Source organism: Galeopterus variegatus, unplaced genomic scaffold (assembly GCF_000696425.1).
Source record: "Galeopterus variegatus unplaced genomic scaffold, G_variegatus-3.0.2 Scaffold840, whole genome shotgun sequence".
Lineage (NCBI taxonomy): Eukaryota > Metazoa > Chordata > Mammalia > Dermoptera > Cynocephalidae > Galeopterus > Galeopterus variegatus.
This window is the reverse complement of record NW_007726951.1, coordinates 492,161-505,113: the sequence shown is the minus strand read 5'-3', so window position 1 is coordinate 505,113 and position 12,953 is coordinate 492,161. Positions and strand designations below refer to the sequence as shown.

The following is a 12,953-nucleotide window of genomic DNA, read 5'->3' as shown; positions in this document are numbered from 1 at the left end:
ACTTTCCAACCTTCAAAACTATAATACATTTCATTTATTCACAAGTCACCGAGTTTCAGGTATTCTGTTATAAGCACAGAAAACTGACGAATATGAAGACAAAACAAAAACTATCTACTATTAATATTGTCAAACATTAAATAATTACTATTATCACTTTAAGATGTTATAAGAAAGGCAGAAAAAACTGCCAATTAAACCATGACTCAAAGCTAAATTGTAAAACCAATTCCAGTTTCAGAGAGATTAAATTACAAGAAAAGTGTGTTTTAGAATAGACGTTAGCTGGGCCGGCCCGTGGCTCACTCGGTAGAGTGCGGTGCTAATAACACCAAGGCCCCGGGTTCGGATCCCACATAGGGATGGCCGGTTCGCTCACTGGCTGAGCGTGGTGCTGACAACACCAAGTCAAGGGTTAAGATCCCCTTACCGGTCATCTTTAAAAAAATAAAATAAAATAAAAATAAAAAAAAAATAAACCTAACATGATTTAAATGTGGCACAATGTAAACCTTGAACATTACTGTTTAATTTTGAGATCTGAATTGATGACCTTGGCCTCTGTGATGAACTTGAACTCTGTGTAAGATGGAGATTTTGTCACCTAACCTACTGAAGGCAAGAGACAGGACCAGAAAAAGTGTGTTTTAGAATAGACGTTAGCTCCTAAGTGATAAAGTTAAATACCCGACTAACCGAGTTTACTTGAACTATTTTTAAAAAGGCAAAGTTTAAGAAATGTGGAGGATACTGTGGAAAAAGTGGAAATAAAAGAATGAGACATTCCTCCATTTTTCCCCTAGTTTAACACAGGGGGACAGGGGGAAAAAATCCCAGATTCTTGATTAAAAATGCCAAGTTGCACTTGTTGAAAATACTCAAAGCTAAAAAACATACTCTAACTCATGAATGGATAAAAGGAGTTAAGAAATTTAATGTAATCAAATTGATATGCAGGGTAAAAACTGATATACTTTTTAAAAAGTGTCTCATAAAGTCACCATCGAACCCTTCTATAAGCACATTATTCAAGTAGTGAAAACCAATGATTAATGGGAACATTTTTCTTGCCCTGAATGCTCAAAACTTATCTCAAAAAAGGTTGCTTAAGATGCAATTATTTCTATCCCAATCTGCACCATGGATCTAAATACAAAGAGATATTTGCTCTTCATTTAGAAATGCATTTAAAAGAAGCATCAATGTTCCTCCTTTTCAACTACTAATACAACTGGAGAACACTCCTCTGAGCCTCAGTTCTCCACCTTACCAGTTCAAAGTTGTTTAATGAAAGAAAGGTTACTTACATGACTAGCAGCATTTCTTAAGGAAGCAACAGTATTTTCTCGAACTTTTGCCAGCCTAAAATAGAAAAGAAATAAAGTTATAATAGGCTATAGAAAAGATTTTTTTTTTAATGTAATAAAGAATCCAACTATATTTTCAACAATGGAAATAGTACTTATTCTCTATTTTTATACTAATTTTGCCATCCCCAAAATATGACTGTGAAGATCATTTGCCTGGTTTGTGCATTTATTCCATAAATGTAAGCTCTGTCAGTAATAGGTATTTACAAGCTGAATATGGACATATCCTACACCACAAGACATACCTCCCCTGTACTACAGACTTCTTATGGAGACAAATGAGGTGACCATTAAGGAAAATAATCTTTTTCAATGGCATGAAGAAATAGAGACATAGAAACTTGCTCTTTGGAATGAAGCCTCCAGGTGACTTAACACTGTATATATACTGACAGACTGTGAGGGGAATGGGAAAAGACTGACACACCAACAGGGTAGGAGTATGAAATCTATATTAAGAAAAAGAACAGAAAGGAAGAAACTTTACTGTTTAGAAAGATGGGGACTGAGAGTGCTTCTCCCTTAAATGGTAATTGATTTGTGCTATAGAATTTGACAGATCCCAAAGCTATCACAGCAACTCTTTAAAATAAAATGGGGTGTGATTAAAATTCACAGTAGAAAATCTGCTGCAATGAGCTACAGCACTGGTAATTAAACAACTTTACAGAACTGGAAGGGAAAAACAACTGTACCTAGCTGGAATCTAAGACAAGGCATCTTTCTCTTGAGGTCTAGGCTGAACTAGTATTTCCTCAGTTTATTTACACTCAGACTCATGGATGCTGGGCTGAAAGGAATAGTAGGGATAATCTTACCCAAACTTTCCAGAAGAAACTGAGACCCAGAGAGGGCAAAAAGGACTAAACAGACACAATGATGCCACCAAAGCTTTCCACATCAAGCTTTCTCTCCTGCCTTTCTACTTGTAATGTCTTTCTCATTTTCAATTCAGTAAAATATTAAATTAAAAAAGATTAACCACAATCTTAGGAGAAAGTTGGTCTTTAATTATTTTGAGATGGTAACCCCAATTACTAAATTACATTTAATTCCCAGGGTAATAATAAAAGCATCATTTAACCTTCAGTGTGTCAAAACAATGTAACCTTATCAAACATGAGCTACTAAATGCTAATCCTATTCAAATATTCAACCTACTTGGCAGTTGTTGTAGAGTTTCCTGCACCTCGATGTCCAACATCCAATGGTATTCTTGGCTTCCAATACTTGGAAAATGAAGATTTCATGTCACAATTGTATCCTGGTAATGGCTTAATAATTATATAGTCAACTTCCATAGGAAAAAAACAAAGGGAGTGACAAAGATAAAGATGATTAAAAGGGTAATTAGAGCTCAACTACAGTTAAATACCACTTACACCAGCTTTATCAATCTCTATCAAATAAAAAAATCAAGTCAAAAATTGATTCAAAGTAAAGCTTCTACGAAATTTAATAAATATGTTCCTTAAACTGTTATTGCATTAGTTAATAATCTAAAGCAAATCATTAATTTTATCTTTACCATTCTCAAATACTCAGTTTGAAGTTAATTAAAATTCTAACTTAACCTTAGCTTATTTGTGTCAAGAGCCCCCTGCTTTTCCAAACTTACCTCTCACTTTGCCTATTGTTTTCCTGGAATTTCTGCTCATGATGGGAAGAGTAAGGATTCCAGCACTCTTTCCACTCTCAGCAATGGTGGATGATAAGAGGCATGCTGTACCCACATGTCCAGGAAAGGCATCACCCTGAACTACATGTTCACTGAGATCTTCCTGAAAAGATGAGGTTTAGAATAATCCAAATTCTTAAACTTCAATCAATTTAACGATTAAAAAAAAAAAACCTCCCTTAAGGTCAACTCAGAGTCTTTGGAGGAGGACTTTCTTTTGAAGAGAAAGAAATACAATCAAGCTTATATTCAGGTAATTTAGATGGCTTCTTTATAGTAACCTCCCTTAAGGTCAACTCAGAGTCTTTGGAGGAGGACTGAAGAGAAAGAAATACAATCAAGCTTATATTCAGGTAATTTAGATGGCTTCTTTATAGTAAATGACACATTTTCTTTTAGAATGTAAATATTTTAAGATTTTGATATATTACTTTATTAATCATAATTCGGCTGATGTGCACTTCTGATTCTCTAACATGCATTAGGTGAACTTAAAGCACTGCCTGAAAATTTCTAAGCATTTTTATATGGAAAGACTAAGATATATTTGTAGTGAATTTTTAACATACTCTAAAAATGTGTCTAGGGCTGGCCGGTTAGCTCACTTGGTTAGAGTGTGGTGTTATTACACCCAGGTCAAGAGTTCAGATCCCTGTACTGTCCAGCCACACACACACACAAAAAAAGTATCTACACAAGTAGCTATTGGGATAGCAACTCTCTAGAAAAGCAAATATGCACTTTGATATTACACTGAGTGGAAATAACAAAAACAAACAAACAAAAAACCCAGAAAAAATACAAAACAAAACAAAAACCAACCAAACAAAAAAGACATTACATTGGATATACTATCAGCCTAGTCGACGAACAAAGCAGTATTTCCAAAAATGCTAACCAAATGAAAGAGGAAGTTAGGATATTCAAGAGATTATTAAAAGGTAGGTCCTTAAGCAACAAGGAAATGTTCAACCAAAAACTTCATATTTTTATAATGAAGTCTCACAGATCTTATGCTTAGGTAAGATCTAGTTTTTGAAAAATGTAATCTTAGAGGAAATACTTTAAATTCCATATAATGCAAAGTAGCCAAAAAGTCACTCACAAAGCTGTCTAAAGGAATTATCAGATTAAATAATTCAATGATTACAATAAACTGAATTATGTATAAAAAGTTCACCCAGTAGGTTTAAATCCACCCTGAATTCTGTTGGTCTCAAGAAACTGTGGCCAGGTGCTATTGCTGGTCAAGGCATGTTCCCTATCCTCAAAGATTTAAACTCTAAGCTGGTTGAAATGGGAATGGAGGTGGCAAAAGAGCTAGGGGCTAAGGTGGTCTCAAGAAACTGTGGCCAGGTGCTATTGCTGGTCAAGGCATGTTCCCTATCCTCAGAGATTTAAACTCTAAGCTGGTTGAAATGGGAATGGAGGTGGCAAAAGAGCTAGGGGCTAAGGAAACCAGTACACACCACAGTATGAACCTTTGAGGAGGTACTAAGTATTATCTGTGGGGAGCATGTGAACAGCCCGTGAGCTAACGAGCTCCAGTGCAAATATCACAAGTAGCTCTGGCAAGTTGGCAGCACAGATTCTGAACAACCTGGCATAAATTTTTAAAAATTAATTAATTACTTTTATTGAAACATAGTTGATTGTACATATCTGCGGGGTACAGAGTTGAATATCAATGCCTATGTGTAACGTGTGATGCTCAAATCAGGATAATTAGTATACTCAAAATTATACAATGTAGTAGTTTTTTCATGGTTCTTTACCAATTCTTCCCTTACCCTCCCTCCCCTTCCCCCTTTCCCACCTCTGGTAACCTTAGTTCTGTTCTCTTCTTTTGAAAGTTCAATGTATTTATTGCCTGGCACAAGTTTTATAACTATTTTTAGTACACATTTATAATGCCAAATAAAACTGCAAAACAAATCCACTGTCACAATAAATCCTCATAATAAAGCATGCCTCAATAGACGACAGAATTCCATCATGGGGAGGACTCAGTCATGCTAGTTACATCAGGTTGCCCACCCAAAGGTGGACAGCTTGTCTGCCCTCCTTGGAGGCTCTTTTGAGTACAATTCATTGGTATTTAGATTGTTTGATAGACACAGACATCAAGAAATCTGGTCTATATTTGAAACAAATTCTGTTGAAGTTCTCTTAATTATATAGAGAAACTTAACAGTAACTTGAGTCTGTCAACTTCAAGTTTTTTAAGCCTGCTAAAATGTACAGAGGAGCAAACATCTAAAAAGTTTTATGAATCATGTGCTACACAAATTAAAATAAAAATCAGAACATTTGTAAAAATAAGCTCATGCTTGCATTCTTTCTCAACCCCCTCACTGAAATAACTACTCACCTCAAAAAAATCAAAGATTAGTTCCAGGTTATCTGGTTCCATTGTCTGTATACTGTACTCTGTCCAACGATCAGGCTGTAAGCCATAGCCACACTCTGGCTGTGAATGCCTGCACTTGAATTCATGGTCGCTTATTAAGGCTATCTCCAGGCTATTGGACATTTTGTGAAGAATGGTCGGAGAGACCCTATCATCGTCATCTTCCTCCAGACCCTCTAGCGTCAGCTTTACCCTACACAAAAGGAAAAAATAATGAAAAGCAAAAAGTGGCACGGAAGAAAAACTCATACAAACATTACCTAAATGCTAAATTTAAAAGTACTCGCTAAATAAGCTAAATTTTCAAATAAAAAAAAAAAATATATATATATACAAGGACTACACATACTACAGGTTAAGACATTAGGTGTGTTTTATAAAATAATGATGTTTTTATCTACATATATAAGGGTCCTTTAAAAAGTTCGTGGAAAAAAATTAAAAGATAATACTATCTCAGCCAATCATAAGAAGCCAACTGTTCAAAAAAAAAAAAAAGTAATACGAATCTTTCCATGAACTTTTAAAAGTGCCTGCATATTTCTGCAAAGCATTCAAGTGGGATAAATGCCCATTATGCCTACTAAGGTTGTTTTAACTAATTCTTTGGTTAAGTTTTGGGTTTGTTTTTTTTAATGAATATAAAGAAGTATTTACTATTATCCTATTTATTACTGGTTATCTGCATTTCTTAACCTTCAAATAACAATAAGAACTCCTTTTGAGAGGTCTCACAAATGTATACTTTACAAGCAAAAAGTTGAGCCATATTCTGTTAGTGTGCATTAAAAGACTGTTAAAATTTGAGCTTTAAATTGAAGATTTTCCCATTTTTCTACCCTACCACAGTGAAAGTCCAGACACTTTGTGAAAAGTATACAACTAAAGAAAAATATCGTGTTAAACTAGGGCTGACTGGTTAGCTCAGTTGGTTAGAGTATGGTGTTATAACACCACGGGTCAAGGATTCAGATCCCTGTACTGGCCAGCTGACTAAAAATAAATAAAAATTTAAAAATGAATAAATAATTAAACATATATAATATATATTTATGTGTACATGAACTTTTATGTGTGTATGTATTTACATGTATATCCTTTTTTAATAAAACAAACAAAAAAGCCAAGACTCTAAAACTCTTACAGGCTTCACAGTAACAAAAACAAAAACCGGTTACCCAAGCCATAGGGCCACAAAGACTAGTCTACTCCAATAAGAAGCAATTATTTACACACAGCACTCGTAATACCAGAAAGTAAACTCAATTCTGGAATGTCTTGTACCAGCTGAAATGTATACAGATTAAACAATTTTAATACTATTAAAGTCGGGAGTAATGTTACTGTAGAGAGTAACAGTTGAACTACAAAAAAATTTCATTCTAGATTTAAATGGGATCTGATTTATAACACAAATAATGGAATTGTATTAGTGTGGCCTGCTCTCTCTGTATGACCTCCTTCCCCCAACCACTGCTGAGGATTGTCTTATAACCACATAATTCTGCAATCTCCCTGAGGGGTTGGCTATACAGATTACTCCATCAGTAATACTGTTTTATAATCACACTATAAAATCAAACGTAGGGGCCGGCCCGTGGCTCACTTGGGAGAGTGCGGTGCTGATAACACCAAGGCCCCGGGTGGTCTCCCTGAGGGGTTGGCTATACAGATTACTCCATCAGTAATACTGTTTTATAATCACACTATAAAATCAAAAGTAGGGGCCGGCCCGTGGCTCACTTGGGAGAGTGCGGTGCTGATAACACCAAGGCCCCGGGTTCGGATCCCATATATGGGTGGCCGGTTCGCTCACTGGCTGAGCGTGGTGCTGACAACACCAAGTCAAGGGTTAAGATCCCCTTACCGGTCATCTTTAAAAAAAAAAAAAAAAAAAGAAAAATCAAAAGTAGCATTTTAATAACCTAAAACAAAAATCAAGTCTTCACATAAACCAAACTCTTAGGAATGGTTCTGTATAACTGATTTTGCTAGGAAGCCTGAAGGAGCAAACATTCCCTACCAGGACATATGAACAGAGACTGCAAACAGACAGAAATGAACAGGCAAGTGAGGCACGAAAGGCAAAAATGGCTATTCTGCCAACATTTTATACATAAAAAAAGTTGAAAGGGATAGGATCTATGAAAGAAGTTAGTACATTTTATTTATGTTAAAGGTTTCCTTCAAACAGCTATACAAATGTTAAAGTCTACCACAAAGAGTGCAATTACTTTCCACTTACTGGTGGAGTTGATCAAAAAGAGAAATGTGTTTAAAGAGATGCATGTCCAGTTTTTTTTTTCCTAAAAGATGACCGGTAAGGGGATCTTAACCCTTGACTTGGTGTTGTCAGCACCACGCTCACCCAGTGAGCTAACCGGCCATCCCTATATGGGATCCAAACCTGTGGCTTTGGTGTTATCAGTACCACACTCTCCTGAGTGAGCCACGGGCTGGCCCAAGTGCTTTATTTTAAATGCATAAGATGTTGCTAGTATTTTTAAGTCCTGGTGTCCTTACAAATAAACTTATTTCCTACCCCGTGAGGCTTAGTTTATCACAAATATGAATTTGGGGAAAAAAGATGGTCAGATCAAACACCAATTTCTAGCTACGCACAATTATTCCAATAGGAATCAAGTCATTTAATTTGTAGAGCCCAAGTATGGTTATGAGAAAATATTTCAATTTGACTTAAGCCAAAGCAACACAATAATATATACAGACACTCAAAGTGATTTCTATATAAACAAGAAAAGTATAGGACTCAGTACTCATTTGCATTCCAATCAGATCCCCAACCATTAACTACTTATTAATTTCTTGACTGCAACCAAGGAAAAAAATCCTAATAAGCCAACCAACCATCTTCTACTGTTATCTTTATTTTGAGGTCCTATTCTAAGAAGATAATTTACAGCTGTAACAAAATTTATGTGCTTCCTTTAAAATAGCATGTAAATAAAATATTCAATTATGTATAATTAAGTACTTAGAGAATCTTTGAGATCAAATGAATCTTGCAGATCAACCATGTGGTCCAATTACCTTGGTTTTTCAGAAGCAAAGCAGAGGCCTAGAAAAGCTAAGGCACAGGGACAAGGTACACCCAAAACCCTCTACTCACTATCATAACCACAACCGCAAAAGACTGTGAAGTGCCATTCAGCCTTTCCCTTACCTATTTTATGACTGGAATATGTAAGTACTATGATATTTAAGGAGTTATGGCAAAACACTTAGGTATTTACAAACTGCAATATTACTGTGAATTTTACTACAAAGATAATAAGCACTGTATTATCAATCACTTTAGTTACTAAAAATGGCCCTGACATTTTGTCAGAAAAGGCTGTGTTACATATCAAGATTTAGAACTCGGTCCCAATGTCACAAAAATTATTTTGAATTTTGGATAGGGCTGCCTAGGTCTTTGAGAAGTAACTCACTCAAAGTTATTTACAATGACATTACAGAAAAATAAAATTATGTACTATTTAACCATTTACACAAAGCTTGACATGTGTCTGTAAAATTGATATAGGCCTTAAAAGAAACTAATTTGGCACTGCTATGATAACTGCTAGCTTTCTTCATGGAAAATTTTTCATTCTCAAACCACAGTAAAATTTAGAACACTGAAAAAATTTTCAACAATTACTTTTCTCTGTTTATGCCTCTCTCCTTTCATTTAGCACAAAATAATTTCATGAAATCAATTTTAAAGCAACTATTTATTGCTATAGTAGGAAATTTTAAATAATAGAAAACTACAAAAATATACAAGCTTAGAAACCACTTATCTATATAAAAACAACTTTTTCTGGTTCTGAATTTTGAGGCTAAGACTAACATAAGTATGCAGTAGTAGCAACATGAAGGGAGGAAGCAGTTCACTACTACAAAGCCCTGCAGTCAATAGAGGATGTGACATTATCGTTAAGTGTGTTATATTCTTAGTTTATATACTTAAAGACTAAAACCAAGGGAGACAGAAATGTGTAGTACTAGGGAAAATCAATGGCTGAAGTAGCAAATACACATGTTCATACCTAAATCTAGATTTTTTAAATTTTTTCTTGGTTATCGACACAGGAGGTTTCTCAGAATAATGCAAACGTAATCTTATTTCAGCCTGACATGTCAGCCATCCAGAATCAAGAGTTTCAACACCATCTGGTAGAGTAAATACAAAGAACAGTAATTATAATACATATTTTTTGAAACAACCCAGTTATTACCAATACACATTGACAACGCTAGTTCACACTCACATTTTAACACATTGAGTTTATATAACACTGGTACTCCCCCACCTCCCCAAAGCAAATATACAGGTAGTCTTAAATTTGTAGTTGAAAAAGAACTTTTATATGAAGTAGGAGGAAAAAATTAAATAAATATTAACAATTAGCTATGCTTTAACAATTTAAGTGAATTAAAATATTCTTATTGAATCCATTATTGGAATAATGCAAATCTATTTCAGGAAGAGCACATGTTTCAAGATAGCTTCTAACCTAGCAATTGTTCTATTGGGGATCACTATTACACTTCAATGCTTCATATAAGAGATTCAGCTGAAACTAGTTACGCTGGCAGTGCTGAGTTTTTGAGATGTGAGAAAGTAAGAACAAACAGAGTTAATTCTGTAATTTCACATTTATATATTCTGCCATAAATAAACTGCATGACTGTGATAACACTGCGTTAACATTAACTTGAAGTCATCTACTAACATAGGTAATAAAATTTTCATAAATACCATAAGCTGTCAACTGTTTTGGACCTAAGTTTTTTCATCAATGGGGGAAAAGAAATCAAGAAAGTTATCTCCTTAAGTATAACTTAATGCTTAATAATTTTCAAATTTTAAACATTATTTTCAGAAATGGACAAAGTCGAAGAGCTGGCTTTCCATCCTCAAAGCTAACTAAAGCTGAATTTAGGATGACAGCAGTAACAAAAATAAGGAAAGAAATCCTATGTTTTATAATCATAAACAGTAATTAACATGTAATAGAGAGACATAATGTCATGCATTACAACCGAAGAAATGAGAAAACTATTTGTCCATAAAGAAAGCTCTCTAAAACATGTAGCACAAATATTATCTTTTTTAAAGAGGACAAGACTCTAAAACACTTAGCACTAAAACTATTCAAGTATTTTTGACTATCTTCTAATATAACATAAATAATCCCTAATAAAAATCCCTTCTTTTCAAGGATAAGAAGTTAAATTCTTATCCAAACACTCCCAGAGCATGTACATTTCTAATGTGTATAAACATATGTACATAGTAAAACCACAACCAAAACATTCAGGCCCTGTTCTTTCCTGTGCCTACAGGAAAGCAAATTGGTTATCAGCAATTTATCTCTGGTTCAGTCAGTACAAGCACACATTCCGCCCACCGGCTTTCCACCTTTTGACTCCTACAGTGTAGTATCTAAAATGAAAATGCAATTTAGCACAATAACCCTGATACACTGATGGAATTCCAGTCACAGAAGAAAATTTGAACTTCCAGGATAGTTTTTACTGAAGCAGAAAAGTATATGAATGCATAATATTTTCAACATATCCAGAATTTAAAGCAATTTCTATTCTACTGTAAATTAATTTTTAAAGACTCAGACAGAATTACTAGAACATTATGGTTAGTCTGGATTTTACTAATGTATATACGAACACACAAAATGCACAAACTTAGCCTAAGAATAACATTTCATGCTTTAAATGTTTAGAATCATTAATATCATTTTCAAACACAATAGTGTTAAAGTAGATGATATAAACAGTTAAGAATATACTACTTTCAAATTAATTATATAAACTCACATAACTGAAAACATCAGTCAAATAAAAACCAAAAGGATAAAATTTTAAAGCATAAGAATTTTATTGGAAACTACTTTTTAACAGAATGTATTTGTTTCTTAGATCTAGTCTGTTTCAAAACTATACTATGTCCTATTTCCCTGTTCTATACAGTTCCAATGAAATGTAAAGTAACATCTCAATCAACAGTAAACATATGCAAAACTCAGTCTCACTTACTGTGGATTCCAAATTGTCCATCATCAATAATAATTTCACTTTCTAGAATTTAAGGAAAATAGAAAACCTAGTTAAAATTCATAAGTATACAGAATAAACAATTGAGAAATTACCCACCTTAAGGATTGTTTAAAATATTAAATCTATAACTTTAAGCAGCCCGAAGTGAATAAGCATATTTATTGTAGCCCTCAATAAAGAATTCCCTTTTAAGGAGACTGGCAAATAGTAACAGTTCTTACATACTTTGGTGATCATTCATGATATTATAAGGAAGAGAAAGAAAACTCCTCAGAGAGGTGCTCTAGAGGCACTGGGATGAACTTTACACTCACCAATGTACGAGACTAACAGGCTGCTGGACAGTGATAACTCCTTGATTTTTCAAACCGAAGGTTTTGGCACAATTAAAATGCTTATTCTTATATAGTGCATAATCTGAACTTGTCTAAAATGTAATTCTCCTCAAATCCCAACTACTCTCTATACCCAGCTAAAAGCTTTACAAACAGCATAAACTTACCTGTATATACAGTGCTGTGAGGAACTACCAAAAAAAGTATAAGAACTAGCACATCCCTTTTCCTAACAGAAATTTCAACTAAATGAGAAAAGCTGTAGAGCCCCATCCCTCTGAGTAAAATACTAATTATTTCCCGTGCCTATTTCCCTTCCCAGTATACTTTAAACATGTCTGAAATATTTCTCAAAATAAATGTGTTAATTCCTAATAAATATTGATCCTCTGGTAGAATTCACACAGCTTTTGAGTTTAAAAGTTACATTTCCCAAAAGTATAAAATAAACTTCTTTCTAAAACACAGAAACAAAATCATCTCACTTCTCACAACAAGAAAATATATTAAACTGCAAGATGCTTTAAAATACAAATTATTTTTTAAATGTTTAATACCTAGTAAGTTCCAACCTCAGTATGGGACTATAATAATTCTAAGTATACTATCATAAAAATTCCAAATACACTACCAAAAATGTATTAAAACATGTAAAAAGAAAATCCAATAAAGAGGATGGAATGAGACATCTGTTTAAATGAGGTGTGTCCTTGCTACAAGATAAAGCAGAAACTACCACTACTTTCTAATCTAAGCCAGTAAACTAGCAAGCCAATTGTTGTTGTTGCTGTTGTTGTTGTTTTTGGTGGCTGGCCAGTACCCTTTGACATTGGTGTTGTAACACCATGCTCTAACCAACTGAGCCAATGGGCCAGCCAGCAAACCAGTTATTATCTTTATATTTTAACCTCACCTAGAAACTGAAAGATACATTTCTCATCACTAAGTCAATTTATAGATGAATACATGTGAGTAATTTAATGTATGTGAAATAAACTACAAATTCTATTTTCAATATAAACAAAGAAATTCAAATATACTTGTATGAAGACAAATGCCATTTTCAGGCACCA

At 34.1% G+C, this 12,953-nt stretch overlaps 1 protein-coding gene across 1 annotated transcript in view; it reads right to left on the bottom strand.

Moving 5' to 3' along the window:
• The window catches only part of GPCPD1 (glycerophosphocholine phosphodiesterase GDE1 homolog (S. cerevisiae)), a gene marked incomplete at its 3' end in the record, with an annotated part of 33,565 nt that overhangs the window by 8,343 nt on the left and 12,269 nt on the right, over positions 1-12,953 (bottom strand). Inside the window, exons 5-10 of the mRNA XM_008572829.1 lie at positions 11,525-11,566; positions 9,514-9,637; positions 5,420-5,651; positions 2,989-3,151; positions 2,532-2,664; positions 1,308-1,362 (exon numbers count right to left, since the gene is read on the bottom strand). Of these exons, the coding sequence (XP_008571051.1) occupies positions 1,308-1,362; positions 2,532-2,664; positions 2,989-3,151; positions 5,420-5,651; positions 9,514-9,637; positions 11,525-11,566 (749 nt within the window). The remainder of the gene's footprint in view (positions 1-1,307; positions 1,363-2,531; positions 2,665-2,988; positions 3,152-5,419; positions 5,652-9,513; positions 9,638-11,524; positions 11,567-12,953) is intronic.